The sequence below is a fragment of the Acomys minous genome (assembly GCF_964271855.1).
Source record: "Acomys minous genome assembly, chromosome: 10".
In the NCBI taxonomy this organism is placed as follows: domain Eukaryota; kingdom Metazoa; phylum Chordata; class Mammalia; order Rodentia; family Muridae; genus Acomys; species Acomys minous.
This window is the reverse complement of record NC_140491.1, coordinates 33,846,640-33,866,248: the sequence shown is the minus strand read 5'-3', so window position 1 is coordinate 33,866,248 and position 19,609 is coordinate 33,846,640. Positions and strand designations below refer to the sequence as shown.

Here is a 19,609-nt window from a genome sequence, read left to right as displayed (position 1 = left end):
CTTTTTGTTGTTGTTGTTGTTGTTTTGGTCCTTGGTGTTAGATTTTTCAAGACAAGGTTTCTCTGTGTAGCCTTGGCTATTCTGGTCTCACTTTGTAGACCAGGCTGGCCTCAAACTCACAGAGATCTAAGTGCTTCTGCCTCTAGAGTGCTAGGATTAAAGGCGTGCACCATAGCACCAGGCTCTGCACAAACCTTTTATTTGTTTGAGAGCATCTTTTTCGAGGCCAGTGTCCAATGGCAGCCAGGTTGGTCGCATGGTCACAACTGCTGCAGGGAAGGAGATAATTAAGCCTATTACAACAGGACACTCTAGGCTCTGGAGAAGGTACCTTCAATGTGGCTGGGGAGGGGGAGAGGTGGCCAGAGAAAGGACCCTAACTCATTACCAGTGGAAGAAAATGCATCACTCTTGGGCTGCTCTGGCCAGCCTCTATCCACAGGAATTTGATAAGAGGACTTTTATAGGGGAACAGGGCCAGGGCAGTTGGGCAAGAGCTGAAAAGGGAGGAGAGCAAGTATTCATACCCCATGCCGTGATGAACACTTTAATCAAAGAAAGCGTTAGGTAGCAAAGCCTGCAACTGAACAGGAAAGTAGCCCGAATTAAGAAGTGGCAGTGGGTGTGCAAAAATGCGCAGCATTGTTCGAGGCTAGCCTGGTCTACAAAGGGAGTCCAGGACAGCCAAGGCTACACAGAGAAACTCTGTGTCTCAAAAAAACAGGAAAAAAAGAAAAAAGAAAAGAAATGCGCAGGATCAGCAGCAGCTGGGGGGAGGGGGGCGGTGTGGGGAGAGGGGCCACGGGGCAGGCTGAGAGCTAAAGAGAGTGTGAGGCAAAAGGAGTTTTCACCAAGTCTACACATAGTTAGAATTTTATTTTATTTTATTTTATTTTATTTTATTTTATTTTATTTTATTTTATTTGAAACCATTAAAAGATTAAAAAGGTGAAGGTACTGGCAGGATCCCACAAAAAAAAACATCCTGGGTGCCACCCAGCCCGATTCTAAGCCAGTGCTGTTTGCCGTCCAGGTGGGAGGAAAAGAAGGCCCAGGCGGCAAGCCTGGGGACACCCTCCCAGGACGAGCGCGTGCTGGAGCTGCAGCGCAGAATGGAGGAGAGGGCAGCTGAGCGCCGCAAGCAGACAGCACAGCTGCTTCTGTCACCATCCCGTGCCGTGCGCCCCCAGCTGCGGGTGAGCTGAGAGAGAAGCAAGGGCAACCTGTCGGGTCTGAGAGGTTGAGGGCTGTTGGGGGGGTCGGGGTGGAGGAGGAGAAAGCTGATGCCTGAGCGCCTGGGTGCAGGACTGGCTGCCTGCTTGACCGACTGCCCAATCTACCGCCTGCTCTTAGGCACAGGAGGAGGTCCAGCACTGGCTGGAGCTGGACCGGAGTCGCGAGCGCAGGCTGCAGGCAAGGCAAGAGGCCGACCGCACCTGCCAACCCACACGTCACCTGAAGGCCTCCTGAGGTCGCCGGCGGCCCCACGCCTACCCTGCGTGTGGCTGCAGACCTGGGCCCCCTGCCCCTCTGTCAACGACTCTCTTCCTGCACCCTCTACCGAGAAGCCCAGCCTCTCTCCAGCTCCAGTCTGCCCCTGTACGGTTGCCCTAGAAAAGACGAGGTGTGGTAGCACAGGGAAAACGCTCAACAATTACCTACTCTTCCTCTGCACTGCAACAGGCTACCCTTGTTTTTATACGCTAAACCAGGCCCTTCCCTATGCCCAGCAAGGCGTTTCTTGGCCTGGAACCCCCTCTCCACCCGGAGCCAGTGGATATGCCCCCGAACTCCACACGGGTACGGGACTGCAAATGAGGCCAAATTCTTGCGCGCCTGCCTCAGACTGGCTCTTCTCATGCCTCAAGTGGATTATCCCGCAGCAACTATAGCCCACTCCTGTTCTGTTAATGAGGCCATCTGTCTTCAAAGAGATGACTCTGGCTTAAGCTAATTTCAGGTGTCTGGTCAGCATCATCAAGAGTCTGAACCCAAAAGAATCGGGAGCACCATTCAACAGGGCAAGTAGCGGGTCAGATCAGATGTGTTCTAAGTTTCTGGCCTTCACATTGTCCTGCACCAGGGACAGCTGGACTTTAATAACAGGTGTGTGTGAGATGAATGCCTACTGGTGACAATTAGCCTGAAGAATAAAGCTGTATCATGATGTTTGTTTCATAGAAAAAAGATGGTGGCAAGTCTTGGGGAGGGACTAAACCAAGGATAAACTACCAGAGGGGTTCAGGAGACACACACCACCCCCCTGGCCATCCTTCTTAGGCCTGCAGAGAAGATAGCTCCTCAGGTGGTAAGACTGTACCCCAGGGTGCTTCAGACCAAGAGAGTCTCTTGGCATTGACTGGAGCAGATTTAAGTTTTGGAGTCCTACCCCAGTATTGTAGAACAGAATTCCAAGGCTCCAGGGAGAAACAAATCCCTATCTCCTTTTTTTTTTCCCCCCCTGAGACAGGGTTTCAGGGTTTCTCTGTGTAGCCCTGGCTGTCCTGGACTCACTATGTAGACCAGGCTGGCCTTGAACTCACAGAGAGGCCTCTGCCTCCCAAGTGCTGGGATTTAAAGGCGTGAGCCACCTCTGCCTGGCTTAAAAGACTCTTAACAGGGCAGGGACAGTTAAGTCACCCTGCAGTTGGTGCATAGTGTAAGGAAACCACCTTTAACTGGTTCCCATGTGTGAACTTGTGGGAGCACCGATACCCAAGTTTTTCTCTCCATGTTGATATTTAGAACCAGAAGCAGGCACTATTTGTAAGGGAGCAAGTTCACTGTCAAATGATGCTCAGAGAAAACGTGAGGGAAGTTTCTGAGCATAAAATTAAAATTGGCCGTTGGCTTTTAGTACTACATCTTCAACATATTAAATTTACCCAAAGCCAGGGCTGGAGAGATGGCTCAGAGGTTGAGAGCACTGACTGCTCTTCCAGAGGATCCAGGTTCAATTCCCAGCACCTATATGATAGTTCACAACTGTCTGTAACTCCAAGATCTGACATTCTCACACAGACATACAAACAAACAACACACAGCAGGGCGTTGTGGCACACGCCTTTAATCCCAGCAATCGGGAGGCTGAGGCAGGCGGATCATTGTGAGTTTGAAGCCAGCCTGATCTACAAAGCGAGTCCAGGACAGCCAAGGTTAACACAAAGAGACCCTATCTTGAAAACCCAAAACCAAAACCAAAAACACCAATGCACATAAAATAATAAAGTTGTTAAGAAAATTTATCTAACACCAAGTGTAGCATACACTGTAATCGCAACATTTGGGTGGGTAAGTTTTAGTTTGACCTAGGTGAGTTCATAACAGCCTAACTATATAGAGAGAGACTGTGTAAAATCAAACAAGAGGCTGGCAGATGGCTTAGGAGGTAAAGGTGCTTGTCACTAAGCCTGATGACTTGAGTTTGATCCTTAGGTCCCACATAGTGAAAGGAAAGGACTGATTCACATGAGTTATCCTCTGTTACGTGTGCTCTGTGGTACATGTACATACACACAACAAATACATGTGATAGTTTTTGTTTTGTTGTTTTGTTTTTTGTCTAGGACAGCTAGGGCTAAATAGAGAAACCCTGTCTTCAAAACCGAAATCCCAAATATACAATTCTTTTTCTTAGGCTAGAAGAGTAAATTACTAATCTCATTGTATTCGTAAATTTGGTCACTTTAACCAGGAATTTGATTAGACATGTATGGCTGGCTTAAAAAAATGAAATTCCCAAAGACATTTTGAACTGCATTTCTACATGTAGAATCAAATTGTGCATTCCAGTTGCCTGCCTGTTAAACATGAGAATCATAAGGAGAAAAGACCAAATCCATGACTGTCCAATAAAAGTAAGCTCTAGCTAGACATGGTAGTACATGCCTGTAATCCCAGCACTTGGGAGGCAGAGGCAGGAGGATCTCTATGAGTTCAAGGCCAGCAAAGTCTACAAAGTGAGTCCAGGACAGCCAGGACTATAAGAGAAACCCTGTCTCAAAAAATAAAAAATAAAAAATAAAAAATAAAAATAAAAATAAAGCAAGCTCTGTTTTGGGGTATGAAGGCCTGTTTTGGGGTGTGAAGGCACACACTAGCCCATTCAAGCATGTGGCTTTGGTAGATCTTACCCTTCTCTCCCATTCCACCTGCCTTGCTAAAAAAAACCTTTAAATTGCATTCCTAAAGCTAGCCACCAAGGTCTATTCCCATTATTTGGACACTTCCTCCTCCGGAGTTTGACCATCAAGGTTCAGCTATCAGAGTATTGAAGTCTAGCGATCAAAAGCCCCTTTGTTAAATAAATAATAAAATGGCCAGGTATGTTGGCACATGCCTTTTTATTTTTTATTTTTATTTTTATTTTTTGCACATGGCTTTAATCCCAGCACTCAAGAGGCAGAGGCAGGTGGATCTTTGAGTTTGAGCCCAGCCTGGTCTACAAAGCAAGTCCAGGACAACCAGAGCTATTACACAGAGAAGCCCTGTTTGGGTGTGGTTTTTGCTTAATCTAGGTCCAAAGGGAACAACCATTGCTGTTACTGGGGTCTCCTTTAGGGTGCACCTGGGACTGGCCAGCCACCTGTCTCAGATTTGATAAAGCAGCCCCTGGTGGCCTCTTAAAGTCCCTTTTATAGGACTAAGAGGGGCTTCATAGAGGCTATAAAGTCAGTTGTTATACATTGTTAGATACAATGAGAGCTGGAGAGATGCTTCAGTGGTTAAGAACACTGGCTATTCTTTCAGAGGACCCAGGTTCAATTCCCAGTACCTACATGGCAGCTCACAATTGTAATTCCTGCTCCAGGGGAATCCAACACCCTCACAGAGACATGCATGCCAGAAAACCACAAATCATATAAAATGAAAGATACAATTAAAGGGAAGGAACAAAAAATAAGGATGCACATCATGTGAATGAGGTTCCAAGCAGTTTACATCAGATCTAAGAAACAGGAACTTTTTGGGGGATAGGGGATATTATTCAAGAGTGGGTCTCTGTGTAGCCTGGGCTGTCCTGAACTTGCTTTGTAGACCAGGCTGGCCTCAAACTCAGAGATCTGCCTGCCTCTGCCTCCTGAGTGCTGGGATTACAGGTGTGTGCCACTGAGCCCAGCCAGGAACTTATTAATTACAAATAGAAACCTTACCTTGCAAGGACTTAATAGAGGACAAACTGGAACTTGCTTTTCAGCTACAAACAGAAACCTTAACCTGCACAGGACAAACAGGAACAACTTTGGCTTTTGTTGTTTTGGTTTTTTTGAGACAGAGTTTCTTTGTGTAATAGCCTTGGCTGTCCTAGACTCTGTAGACTAGACTGGCTTCGAACTCACAGCAATCCACCTGCCTCTGCCTCCCAAGTGCTGGGATTAAAGGCGTGCGCCACCACTGCCTGGGCTATTTCTGTGTTGCCTTGGTTGTCCTGGAACTAGCTCTATATATCAGACTAGCATCAAATTCACCGAGATCATCTGCCTCTGCCTCCTGAGTGCTGGGATTACAGATGTGGGCTACCACTACCCACCAAAGAACTTAAGAATGTCTAACTGCAAACAGAACCCTAAACCTGTAAGGTATATTATTCCTATTTTGGTCTTACATGTCTTAAATATTTAAAAATAACTTCAGAAGAAATGCCTATATTTCTCGTAAACTTGTAAATTCTCTTTATTTCAGTTATAACATTTTGAAAATATGCTCAAAACATCCAAACACACATTTTACACTTGAGTCAGGTGTGTATGGATCAAACTTTATCACACATTCCCTTTTAATTCCAGAAAAAATGTCAGAGGTTGTAATAGCTTTGTCATCTGTGAAATCAACCTTCCAGGATATATTGCTCCCACAGAAGCAATTCAACCACATTTAGGACAACTTTCCTATTGCCTGAGGGTCACCATCCATTTTTTTTCCTAGTTGCTATTTATCCATCTATGAATTGATCATTTTCTAGTTGCTAAACCCATGCCTGGACCTAGCTCAGAGACAAGTGCTCAAGAAAACAGCATTGGCCGGAGGTAGGCGGGCCGCTGTGAGTTCCAGGACAGCCTAGTCTACAAAGGGAGTCCAGGACAGGAAGTAGGTAAAATGCATCTCCTGTAACAGGTGTGAACGTGCTGAGACTTGCCTTAAAATTACTATACTATTCTCAGATTCAGGTAGGAGGGACTTTGTAACATGAAATGTCCAGAGGCCAAATAGCGGGGGCCCTGTCCTAACCCGAGGCCGGTTCTTTTCACATTCTTCTGCAGGACAGTCCAGCCCAGGTTAAGTACTTGGCATTTGTGTTCTCATCTGAGTCTTGCCTCCCATACCCCTCGCCTCTGCTCCTGGCACACTGGGCAGCTAGCCGACAGTTTCCTAGCATGCACACCTTCCTTTTCTCCCGGATTTGGCACACACAATGTCTAGTTGGACATTCCCTCCTCCCTTTTTAAAAAGATTTATTCATTAATACATATACAGAAAGAAGAGGGCATTAGATTTCATTATAGATGGTTGTGAGCCACCATGTGGCTGCTGGGAATTGAACTCAGGACCTCTGAAAAAGCAGCCAGGGCTCTTAACCTCTGAGGCATCTCTCCAGCCCATGGACATTCTCTCCCCGTCTAGTTTTCAAGCGTCTTTCATGTAGGCTTCCAGAAGCACAGGTTGAGCTCCTTTAGTCCGGGCATCGCCATGCCCACTCAGAGCCTGGCATTTAATGGTGCAGATCCGGGCCTGGTTGCCTGTGGAGCACCAGAAAACTGGGACCTTGAGTCAGACTCCCTTAGGCCTCATCTACCACCGAGGAAACTGCGAAGGGCATGGAATGACGGATGGGGATTATGGTTTAGTGCTAGCTGCGGCCGTAAGGCCACAAGTAAAAACGGGTCAAAAGCCAGAGTCAGTCACAAACAGCCAGTAACCAAGCTCGCGACGCGCCCCAGCAACGACTCCGCCAAGTTCCCGCGGGAGGAGCGCGACCAGCACAACTCTCGCGGGAAGTGGAAGCTCCCGCACGCGCGGGGGGGGCGTGGCCGGAAGAAGGTGGATTTCAAAGGGTAACAGATGGTTTTCTCATCCAATAAAATTGCAAATGTGATGCTCCTAGCCTGGTAAGGCCCGAAAGCAAAGGCGGCGGAAGCCAATGGGGACTGTGAAGGGCGGGCCGGCCCGGCTGAGCGGAAGTGGGTCTCCGTGAGGAGGCGGCGGAGTCTTGCTTGAGCGGGTCTCTTCAGCGGCTGGCGGAGTAGGTACGTCCTTGCTGGAGCGCATTGGCTGAGGTATGTGGCTGGTAACCCCAGCTCCAAGTAAGGCCGGGCTTCGCGGGATGGAGGCGGCAAGCGAGGGCGCGGGGAGCGGGCGGCTTCTTGGCCTGCAGCGGAGTTGGTGCCCGCCAGTCGCGGGACCCCGCCTCTAGGGGTTGGGCGGACAGTGCTTACTCTGCCCCGGAGAGCGCGCGGGTGTCGGACGCCGGCGCGGCGCACTCAATCGGAAGGAGGAAAGTCCCTGCCTGGGGGGCGCCGCTCGCCCACCCATGGCCTGGCCGGTTGTACCTCTTTTTCAAACTAGAAAGGGAAACTGAGGCTCAAAGAGGGCGGGGGAGGGAGGGAGGCATCCAAGGTCACTCTTTTGGCTGGGCGGGCCGATTGGAGAGCACCTGAGCTACGTTTTTGTTCCCTGTTGGCGACGCAGCCTTTGTGTGCTGGCGACGCCGCCCCGCCTTCTCCGGGCCTGCGAGTTTGCTGGGACATCCAGGCCGCGTGGCGGCCCCTGTGTAAGCTGGACGGGGGTTGAGGAAGCTTGCGGGTCTTGGAGCTGAGTGGGGCTTGGGCTTCCAGAAGCCTCTTCCGACTCTACCTATGGTTAGTGAAGCCCAGCACTGCAAACTCTCGTGTATTTCCTTCACTGCCACATCTGTGCAGGAACAGGAAACTTAGCCTGATCCTTAACCCTAAATGCAGTGGACGCCATTGTCCACCTTTCGACTGGAGAGGGAGGAGTCCAGATCTGGGCGTTTCTGCTTTTGTTTTTTAGTTGTCTTTGGCCGTGGGCGCTTCCAGCCTCAGTTCTTCCGTCTGGTGCTCAGTTTGGGTTGCCCAAGTGGTTGGGGAAACTGAGGTCCACAAGGGCGAGGTAGTCCGAGGTCTTTAAGCCTACTATTGCACGCAGATTGACTTTAGTTCCTAGCTATGGTGAGAGGAACCCTCTCCCGCCAACCCCACCCCCACCCTGTGCTCTTTTGTTGTTTTCTCTTTCTTCCTCTCCCCCCACCCTCCCCGCCCGGCCCCCAGGACAGGGTTTCTCTGTACAACAGCTCTGGCTGTCCTGGATTCTCTTTGTAGACCAGGCTGGCCTTGAACTCACAGAGAACCGTCTGCCTCTGCTTCCCGAGTGCTGGGATTAAAGGTGTGCTCCACCATGCCCGGCTTTTTCTTTTAAATTTTATTTTATTTTTATTTTTTCAAGACAGGGTTTCTCTGTGTGTAGCCTTGGCTGTCCTGGACTCGCTTTGTAGACCAGGCTGGCCTCGAACTCCCAGAGATCCACCTGCCTCTGCCTCCCAAATGCCTGGCTGCTTTTTTTTTTTTTAAATGCAGAAAACGCCGGGGTTTAGATGTTCTTGTGAGTTCGATGTGAAATGGGTTGAAAGATATATTGCTTAAACGTGAGTCTCCTATACTTTTCTGAAAGGCTTCCTTTTTGAACAGTTTACCACTTCTGGTGTGGGGGGTGGTTGATTTGTTTCTTCTTTTTTCTTTTTCTTTTTTTGTTTGTTTGTTTGTTTAAGACAGAGTGTCTTTGTGTAGCATTGGCTGTCCAGGTCTCACTTTGTAGACCAGGCTGGCCTCGGACTCAACAGAGATTTGCCTGCCTCTGCATCCTACCTGCTGGGATTAAAGTAATGTGCCACCATTGCTAGAGGAGCTGATGTTTTTAATAGTTCCCAAATATGAGTATTTTTCTTTATAGTAGGGGTTCCCACATAAACCTTTTCTAAATACGTTGAAGAGTGCTTGCGACTCCAGGCCTTCAGAGATAGAAGCAGAAGGGTCAGGAATCTAAGGTCATCTTGGGCTTTACATTGGGCATGAGGTCTGGACTACTTGAGACCCTTCTCAAGAACAGTTTTGATTTTGTTTGTTTGCTTGTTTTCTTCGGTTTTTTTTACCAAGGAAAGTTGGTTTCTTGGTGACTATATTCTTTATTGCATTCCTGAACAATCAAACGGCATTGTTTTGTTGGGACTTGAGATTGAATGCAGGGCCTCACATGTTAGGCATCTTCTCTATTACTGAGCTACATCTCTGGCTCTCTTTTTATTACTATTACTCTGAGGTGGATCTGGGGTACCTGTGTGCCATTTTGTGTGTTTGGTAGTGAGAAGACAATTCCGTGAAATCAATTTCTCTTTTCACTTTTATATGGCTGCTTCTGATCAATTAGTTTCTCAGGCTTGTATATAGCAAATGCGTTACCTGTTGTGGTAAACCAAGCTTTACTTGAGACAGTCTCACTAAGTTGCCCAGGCTGCCCTTTAGCTTGCTTGATAGTCTTGGCAGGCTTTGAGTTTGGCAGTCTTCCTGATTCAGCTTCTGGTGTAACTGAGCTTATGAGTTTGTAACCTCAGAACCTGTAAGAATCCTACCACTAGCTGGGGTGGGTGGTGCGGTGCAGGCCTTTAATCCCAGCACAGGGGAGGCAGAGGCAGGCAGATCACTGAGTCCAAGGTCAGCCAGGGCTACACAGAAAAACCCTGTCTCAGAAAACCAAAGAAAAAATAAAAAAGAATCCTACTGCCAAGCCCCATTGTTTCCTGACAGACACTATAATTTTACATGTATTGAAAAGATTCATTTTCTCCCCCTAGATCTGAAATCCACCCCCTTTAAAAAAAAAAAAAAAAGCAAAACTAGTGGCTAGTTCCTCTAATTCTTGTTACCCAAGAGGCTGAGGCAAGAGGATCACAAGTGACTGGGCTGTGGAATCAGTCCAGGAAAGTGAATTAGCCTCACTTTCTGTGGCTGTGGGGAATTTATGCTTGTAGAGACCAGTATTGTCTTATCATTTGTTATCCATTCATCTTTGAGGCCAGGTCTCCTTAGCAGGCTTCCTGGGCAGCTCCCCCCGCCCCCATCCATTCATATAGACAGGGTAGAGTTTACAGGTGAGCACTGTGTCATACCTCAGCTTTTTGCAGGCATACTGGAATCTGAATTAGATTCTGTCCCCCCTGAGATAGGGTTTCTCTGTAGCCTTGGATGGCTTTGTAGACAAGGCTGGCCTCGAACGCACAGCGATCCACCTGCCTCTGTGTCCCAAGTGCCTCAACTAGATTCTTACATATAACATATATAGCTTAGTGGTAGATCACTTGTCTAGCTTTTGCCAGGCCCTAAGTTCAAATCAAAATACTCTTCCCTCCATTCCTCCCAGTTATCTGCTCTCTAAGTGTCTAATTAACTGCATAATTTGAATGCAATTTCATTGAGAAGAAAATGCAACCTTATTTTGTTTTACCAGGTATAGTAAATACAGTAGAGTGTGTGTTAACTGCTTGATTTAGAGTTAGAATTATTAAATTAAGGAGAGGTTTCCCAGTGGTAGTGGTTGCATTCCTTTAATTCCAGAACTTGGGGAGGTGAACAGAGGCAGGCAGATCTCTGAGTTTCAGGACAGGAAAAACTACAAAACCAATAAAAATAGCCAGCAAGCCTGAAATCCCAGCACTCAACCAGAAGTAGTGTGAGTTCAAAGACAGCCAAAGCTATACTGAGAAACCCTGCTTCAAAAACAAACAAAAATGGTGGATCTTCCCACCTCAGATCTAGATTAGAAGTGAAGCTTCAAAAATGATTTAATTAAGAAACATTTCCTAGCCGGGCGGTGGTGGCGCACGCCTTTAATCCCAGCACTCGGGAGGCAGAGGCAGGTGGATCACTGTGAGTTCGAGGCCAGCCTGGTCTACAAAGTGAGTCCAGGACAGCCAAGGCTACACAGAGAAACCCTGCCCCGAAAAACCAAAAAAAACAAAAACAAAAAAAAACAAAAAAAAAAAACCATTTCCTAATCCCAGCACTCGGGAGGCAGAGGCAGGTGGGTTGCTGTGAGTTCGAGGCCAGCCTGGTCTACAAAAGCGAGTCCAGGACAGCCAAGGCTACACAGAGAAACCCTATCTTGAAAAACAAAATACAAAAAAGAAAGAAAGAAACATTTCCTTCCGGGTGTGGTGATGCATGCCTTTATTTTATTTTATTTTTTTAAGTTTTTTTGAGGCAAGGTTTCTTTGTAGCCCTGGCTGTCCTAGACTCACTTTGTAGACCAGGCTGGCATTAAGCTTTCAGAGATCCACCAGCCTGCTTCCAAAGGGGTCTACAGAGTGAGTTCCAGGACAGGCAGTGCTACACAGAGAGACCCTGTCTAGAAAAGAAAAGGGAAGCATTCCTTGAAGGTGTATCCAGACATTTGGGTTCTGTAATTCCAGATGTAGTCAAGTTGACAACCAAGAACAGCCATCACACCATGTAAAGGTGGAAGGAAGAACCAGATCCATGAAGTTATCCTCTGACCTGTACAGCCCACACCATGTATGGCACGTGTGCCCATATGATACAATTCTTTTGTCTTTTTGGGGGGTGGGGTAAGGGTTGGTTTTTGAAGACAGGGTTTCTCTGTATAGCCTTGGCTGTCCTGGACTCGCTTTGTAGGCCAGGCTGGCCTCGAACTCATAGCAATCCACCTCTATCTGCCTCCCGAGTGCTAGGGTTAAAGACATGCACCAACACTGCCTGGCATGGTTCTTAATTTATTATTTATTCTGACTTAAAAACTCATTGTGTATTCCCAGCTGGTATCAAATGTGCTACGTAGACCACACTGGCCTCAGACTCAGATTCCTAAGAGGCAGATTCCTCCCTCTGCTTCCCAAGTATTATGGCACTGTCATGGAAAAGGCCTTATTGTGAGTGATAGGACATCTCAAGTACCTGAAAGTGACTTACATTTGTACATACAATGCTTGTTTGGAGTGTTTGTTTTAGTAGTGTTGATATAAAGGGGAAAGTTTGAATGTTGTAGGAAGTTGTTTGCTATTCACAGCTTCTTTGAGAAATAACAAGAAAAATCAGAAAATTGAACTCAGCTGAACTAAGTTACAGAAGTTACTAAAAACATCAGTTGCTTTGTTTTAACAGCCCTAGTCATCCAGGTCTGATACTGCAGCATCCACCCTCCGTTTCACAATATTTGAATGGGGCAGACGATCTAAGGCTCATTTCCACAAACAAGCTTGTATATCATAATTTTGTTAGCGAGATAACACTTGTAGGACACAACACATTTTTAAAAATCGTTGGCAAAGTTGTTTAGTATTGTGGGCCTACAATTTCATGTTTTTATAAGGAACACATTTCTGTAACTAATTGAAGGCAGGCAGAGATGAGGGCAAGTTAGAGAAAAGAGGGTAACCATATTACCTTGTGAAACTGAGGTGGCAACAGGAGACAGCCTACTGAAAATGTAAACTGCCTCTTGAGAGTGAAAGCAACCTGAACTTTGTGTTCCCAATTCTCACTCATTCTGAAAGCTCTGCATGGCTCGGATTCTCTGGAGTAGTCCAGGAATATTGTGCCTGAAGTCTTCACATCCAATATTCACAACATTCTGGGGTTTTTGAGTTTTGGCCTTATGGCTTTGGCTTGCTTCTTGGCTTGGGGTATTTTGTTTTGTTTAAGATAAAGGCTCACAGGCCTTTAATCCCAGCACTCGGGAGGCAAAGGCAGGCGGATCACTGAGTTTGGAGGCTAACTTGGTCTACAAAGGGAGTCCAGGACAGCCAAGGCTACACACTGAAACCCTGTCTTGAAAAACAAAAACCAACAAAAGAGGGGAGGGAAAGATAAAGGCTCACTGCATAATATCCCACGCTGGCCTTTATCTCCCAGTCCTTCGGATTCAGTGTCCCAAAATCTGGGGTTACACATATATGTAACAACATGCTGTGCCTGTATTGGCTTTATGCAATCACTCTTCTGGAATGAACAGCTGGGCACCCTAGCATGAACGTTTCTCAGCCTCACAGCTTTAGAAATGCCTGGCTGTCTGCCCTTTTCTAGTCATAAGTGGTCACTGTTCTACTCTAGGTCATTTATTTATTTATTTTGGTTTTTTAAAAAAGATTTATTTTATTTATTATGTATACAACATCCTGCCTGCATGTGGGCCTGCCAGCCAGAAGAGAGCACCAGAGCTCATTACAGATGGTTGGGAGCCACCATGTGGTTGCTGGGAATTGAACTCAGGACCTTCGGAAGAGCAACCAGTGCTCTTAACCGCTGAGCCATCTCTCCAGCCCCTTATTTTGGTTTTTTGAGACAGGCTATCTGTGTAGCCTTGGCTGTTCTGGACTTGCTTTGTAGACCAGGCTGGCCTCAAACTCAGCGATCACTTGCTTCTGCCTCCCTCAGTGCTGGGATTAAAGGTGCTACGCCTGGCTCTATCCTAGGTCGTTCAGTGTCAAAGACACCATCACCCTCAAAGTAATTTGCTCTTTCCAATGAGTTATCATGAGCATCTGTTATGTGCAAAATACTGGGGAGGTAGAAAGTAGATATAGCCCTCATAGTGAGGGCTTTCTTTTCACTAAAGGATGGTGGGGCCTTTGCTGAGGTCATAGTGCTGGAGGATAGTGTTGAAAGAGAGGAGTCAAGAGTTCCTAGACATACTAAATTTCCATGTTACAATTTTCTTCTGGAATAACTTCTGATTTTGGTATTAACATAACACTAAAGAGTATAGGTTGTGCTGGGTGTGGTGGCGCATGCCTGTAATTCCAGCACTCGGGAGGCAGAAGCAGGTGGATCACTGAGTTCAAGGCCAGCCTGGTATACACAGTCAGTCCAGGACAGCCAAGGCTAAACGGAGAAACCCTGTCTCTAAAAACAGAGAGGGGGGGGGCGCTGTCTGCCAGGCATGGTCACACATACCTTTAATCAGCTCTCTGGAGGGACGGGACAGGAGTGGATCTCTGGGAGTTCCAGGCCAGCCAGGGGTATGTAGACCCTTTCCAAAAAACAAAACAAATGTTATGGCACACACACAAATTAAGATTCTCAGAATTTACGGAGGTAGCATGGTGGTTGAGCATGGTTAAAGCTTTGGGTTCCACTGGAAAGGAAAAACAACCCAGGGATGGGGGGAGTATGAGTTTGATATTTGTGGGTTGTGGGCATGTGATTTTTTTGTTTGTTTATTTTTTTTGTTTTTCAAGACAGGGTTTTTCTGTGTGGTCTTGACTGTCCTGGACTCCCTTTGTAGACCAGGCTAGCCTCAAACTTACAGTGATCCGATTCACCTGCCTCTGCCTCCCAAGTTCTCTGATTAAAGGTGTGCGCCACCATGCCCAGCTGTGACTTTATTCTTAATCATCCCTAGCTCTTAGAAAAAATGGTGTTCTTCAGCAGTACCTGCTTTCTTAATCTGGGCACTAGAAAGAGCATACAGATAGTTCTTAGATAGCACCTCATGTTAAACACAAAAGTAATCTGATGACTCAGAACCCTTTGTGGTTGATGAAGGTACTCTTTCATATGACCTCTAACATTTGTCTACACATTTCCTTTCTACATCCTGAGACTGATGTGATGGATGCCCCTTATTGCCTGGATTCTCTAGTGGAATTCAGTCTCTTGGTAAATTTTAGGATTTTTTGAGACATGGTTTCTCTGTGTAGCCTTGCTGTCCTGGACTCACTTTTGTAAAAACCAGCCTGACCTCCAATTCAGAGCCCCACCCCCACCTCCCTTGGTAGATTGTAAAAGACTGGCTCCTAGGAGTTCTCTGGCTCTTGGCCTTTGTTATCTCTGAAAGAGAAAAGCCTGATTTGGAGTGTGAAAAGACTCCAGGAAAGCTAGTGAAGGTAATGAGTGAATTAGTGGGATTTTTAGGAGACTTGTTCTCAGGTTGGTAAGAAAAACATACAGGTAAGGGTGTCTATAGCAGCCATGTTTAAGAACCATAATATAAAATTAGGCAAGAGACTAGTGGAATAGCCAAAATATGTCTGTCACATTATTTCTCAGCATTCAGCAGATAGTCTTTCTTCTCTTTCCCCTTTTGCATGTGTAGTGTGTGTTTGCCCATGTAGAAGCCAGAGAAGGGCACTAAGTGTCTTCCTGGATTGTCCTCCACGTTTCTTTCTAAACTGAGTCTGACTAAATCTGAAGCTCTTTTTGAGCTGAGCTGGCCAGACACTGAGGTTATAGGCATGCTGCCAAGCCTGTCTTGTATGTGGGTGCTATTCACAACAAGCACTCTAATCCATGGAGCCATTTCTCTAGCTCATTGTAAACACTTTTGTTACAGTCTTCTGCATGAGATGTGCCTGTGAGGTGGATAATGTATGTGGGGGGCACATTTCATAGGTGTGCATATGTAAGTACTTCCTAAAACCAGAAGCATAAATGTACATTGGAATCCAGCAAATACAGTGGATCCAGAACAGTAAGGGTACAAATTACATAAAATGTTCAGCAAAGCATCCAGATGACAGGAAAGACTGGTAATTTTTCTGTGTGTGTTGTGGATATATGTATGAACTTTGTTTTCAACAATACAAATAGCAACATTTATCAAGTTGATATTTTTGTTTTTCAGAACTTGGAAATACTGCATATCTCATTGGCTCCAAATTATAAACCACAGGATGACTATTGAGTGGGTGTGAGAGATTGAGAGGATTCTACCTCCCCATAAAGCTTCCTCTTCTGTGGATTGAAGCCAGAGAGCACAATGAGTACAGTAAGTCTTCTCAGCTTTTAATTTTATTACCAACATTACTTAACTACCTTGTCTCTTGGAGCACGTGGAAGAGTACTGTAAGCCATGTGTTACAGCAGTGGCCTCTAATTCAAGACATTGGGAAGTTGAGCTATAAAGTCTGAAAGTTGGCAATAGTCTGGATTACACAGAGACTGTCTCTAAAAATAAAATAAATAAAAACATCTGAGGATGTGTTTCTGTTGCTTATGCATAAGGCCCTGCATTACATTTCCCAGCAGAACTGAAAAAAATCTGTTGTGGTATGCGCCTATCTATAATCTGAGTAGGTGGTAAATATACCTATAATCCATTGGTACATGGAGACAAGAAGACAGAATTTCAAGTTGGCCATAGTCAACTAGACAATGAGATCAGGCCCTAGCGCTGAGAAGATGGCTCAGTGAATGAAGTACTTCCTACGCAAAGAGTTTGTCCCGAGGGCATACTGGTCAGCCAATCGAGGAGGAACAGCACCAGGTTTAGTGATATATGAGGTCTCAAAAACTAAGGGCTAGAGAGATGATTTGGTGATTAGAAAGCACATTCTACTCTCCAGAGAACTCCAGTTCTGTTTTTCAGCATGGTGCTTCACAACCTCCTATAACTGCAGATCCAGGTGATCTGCTGGCCTCTGGGCACCAGACATGCATATGGTATACGTACACACAGGCAATTAAAAAAAAAAAGTAGAGAGTAACAAAAACAAAGGAAGACCCTCTACCCTTACAAATCTATTAACTACTATTTACAGGCTTGTGAACTGGTTCAGTTGATAAAGGTTCTTTTTTTGGTTTTTTGAGACAGGGTTTCTCTGTAGCCTTGGCTGTTCTAGACTCACTCACTTTCTAAGACCAGGCTGGCCTCGAATTCGCAGGGATTAAAGGCATGCACCACCGCACCCAGCTGATGAAGGTTCTTTTTATGAACCAATGTTTGGTTCTTGGGACCCATATAGTGGAAAGAGAGAATTGACTCCTGAGTTACCCCTGACCTCCACTCATGATACAGCATTTGCGTAGATCTCACATACACACAATAAAAGGTTTTTTTGTTTTGTTTTTTGTTTGTTTGTTTGTTTTTATTTTGTTTTTTGAGACAGGGTTTTTCTGTGTAGCTTTGACTGTCCTGGATTCACTTTGTAGACCAGGCTGATCTCCAGCTCTCAGACATCGACCTGTAGTGCTGGAATTAAAGACTTGCGTCACCACGCAGGCCTTTTAAAACTGGATTTGACTCTTTCCAGTGGGGCATGTGTTCAATTCCCAGCACTGATATGTCAGCTCAGAATTATCTATAACGTCATTCAAGAGATGTGATTCCCTCTTCTGGCTTTAAAGTGGTGCACAGATATATATGCAGACAAAATAACTTTAAAAAAAAAAAAGATTTATTTATTATTATGAATACAGTGGTCTGTCTACATGTACACCCGCAGGCCAGAAGAGGGCATAAGATCACATTATAGATGGTTGTGAGCTACCATGTGGTTGCTAGGAATTGAACTCAGGACCTCTGGACAAGCAGTCAGTGCTCTTAACCTCTGAGCCATCTCTCTAGCCCAGACAAAATAACTTTTATATATAAAATAAAAGTTTAAAAAATGTAGCCAGGTGTGGTGGCACATACCTTTAATGCTAGCACTCCGGAGGCAGAGGTAGGTGAGTCTCTGAGTTCAAGGCCAGCCTTGTCTACAATTTTTTTTTTTTAAGTTAAAGAATGACTATTTTTTTAAAATATTTTATTTAATTTTATTTATGTGCGTTGGTGTGTGGGTGTCAAATTTTGGAGTTACAGACAGTTGTGAGCTGCCATGTGGGTGCCGGGTCCTTTGGAAGAGCAGGCAGTGCTCTTAACCACTGAGCCATTTCTCCAGCCCCAAGAATGGCTATTTTCACTTTTTGTTTTTTTGTTTTTTAGATTTATTTATTCATTATATATACAGTATTCTGCCCGCATGTATGCCTGCACACCAGAAGAGGGCACCAGACCTGATTATAGATGGTTGTGAGCCACCATGTGGTTGCTGGGAATTGAACTCAGGACCTTTGGAAGAAAAGCCGGTGCTCTTAACCTCTGATCGGTCTCTCCAGCCCCACTTTTGTCTTTTCGAGGCAGGGTTTCTCTTTAGCCTTGGCTGTCCTGGACCTGCCTCTGCACCCCAAGTGCTGGGGTTAAAGGCGTGAGCCACCACACCTTTTCACTTTTGTTTGGCTCTGGCTCAGTGTAAGACATACAGGCTAGAGTCACTTGGGCCCTAAAGTAAGGTATCCTAAACTTTTCTACTTGTAACTCCTCTTTGAAGAAAATTTTATGACCTCAGGTAGAGACATAGACATGTGTGCAGATCCAGTATTTGTTGATAAATCATGCTTTAAATAAATTATTCAGCATAAGTGTAACTTTACTATTGAGATGAAATTAATTTATATGTTAATGAAATAGAGAAGCTTTTTTTTTTTTTAATTATTATGGTTACAGTGCTCTGTCTGCATGTACACCTACAGGCCAGAAGAGGGCAACATGGTTGTGAGCCACCATGTTGTTGCTGGGAATTGAACTCAGGACCTCAGGAAGGGTAGTCAGTGCTCTTAACCTGAGCTATCTCTCCAGCCCATAAACTTTTTTATATAAAGACTTAATCTTGGTCTGGCAAGACGTCTAATGTGCTTACTGAGAACCTGAGCTTCATCCCCAGACCTCACATGGTAGAAGGAGAGAATTGATTGATGAAAGTTGTCCTCATAGTAGCAAAAGTACATGTGTACACACAATAAAAAAAATTTTTTTTTAAATGGGCTGATGGTGGTGGCGCATGCCTTTAATTCCAGCACTCTGGAAATAGAGGCAAGTGGATCTCAGAGTTCGAGGCCATTCTGGTCTACAAAGAGTCCAGGGCAGCCAAAGCTACACAGAGAAACCCTGTCTCAAGAGAAAAAAAAAAAGTGAATTATCCAGGTGAGGTGGTATACCCCCTTTAATCCTAGCTTCCTGGAAACAGAGGCAGTTGGAGCTCTGAATTCCAAGACCAGCCTGGGTATACTATAAGATATATAACATGTTTAGTGTTGGGGACTGGAGAGATGGCTCAGAGGTCAAGAGTACTGTCTGTTCTTCTAAGGTCCTGAGTTCAGTTCCCAGCAACCACATGGTGGCTCAAACCATCTATAATGAGGTCTAGTGCCCTCTTCTGGTGCACAGGCACACATGCAGGCAGAACATTATATATAATAATAATCTTTTTTTTTTTTCCTCCCCACTTAAGAGTTTTATTAAGGCATGCAGAGACAGTCTCTGGAGACACACCAGGGAAAGGGGGCAGGACTCATGGGGGAAGAGAGAGAGCAATAAATCTTTTTAGCTCTGAATAATATTGTGTTTACTTTTGAAACATGAGGTTTTTTGTTTTGTTTTTGTTTGTTTGTTTGCTTGTTTTTCAAGACAGAGTTTCTCTGTGTAGCCTTGGCTGTTCTGGACTTGCTTTGTAGACCAGGCTAGCCTCAAACTCACAGAGATCCACCTGGCTGTCCTGGAATTTGATTTGAATTCAGAGATCTAAGTGCCTCTGCCTTCTGAGTGCCTTTCATAAGCATTTCTAAGAATGCTACTTCAAATAAATGTATAATATTTAAGGCCACTTCAGAAACACTGGAAATTTTGTCATAATCCCAAACAAAAATTGAATTTTTGTTTTGTTTTGTTTTTTATTTTTCTTTTCTGAATGAAACTCAGATCAGTTCACAGATTTAATTTTTTTCAAGTCAGGGCTTCTCTGTGTAGCTTTGGCTATGCTGTAACAACC

The 19,609-nt window shown here is 45.3% G+C and overlaps 2 protein-coding genes across 4 annotated transcripts in view; both read left to right on the top strand.

Moving 5' to 3' along the window:
• Window positions 1-2,254, top strand: part of CFAP99 (cilia and flagella associated protein 99) — a 42,638-nt gene extending 40,384 nt beyond the window's left edge. For all 3 annotated transcript variants that reach the window (XM_084797802.1, XM_084797803.1, XM_084797801.1), the window contains 2 exons: window positions 1,034-1,196; window positions 1,354-2,254. In XM_084797802.1, the coding sequence (XP_084653928.1) occupies window positions 1,034-1,196; window positions 1,354-1,470 (280 nt within the window). In that variant the 3' untranslated portion in view covers window positions 1,471-2,254. The remainder of the gene's footprint in view (window positions 1-1,033; window positions 1,197-1,353) is intronic.
• Window positions 2,255-6,998: 4,744 nt separating this feature from the next.
• RNF4 (ring finger protein 4) overlaps window positions 6,999-19,609 on the top strand; it is a 33,303-nt gene continuing 20,692 nt past the window's right edge. Inside the window, exons 1-2 of the mRNA XM_084797816.1 lie at window positions 6,999-7,244; window positions 15,646-15,789. Of these exons, the coding sequence (XP_084653942.1) occupies window positions 15,781-15,789 (9 nt within the window). The 5' untranslated portion in view covers window positions 6,999-7,244; window positions 15,646-15,780. The remainder of the gene's footprint in view (window positions 7,245-15,645; window positions 15,790-19,609) is intronic.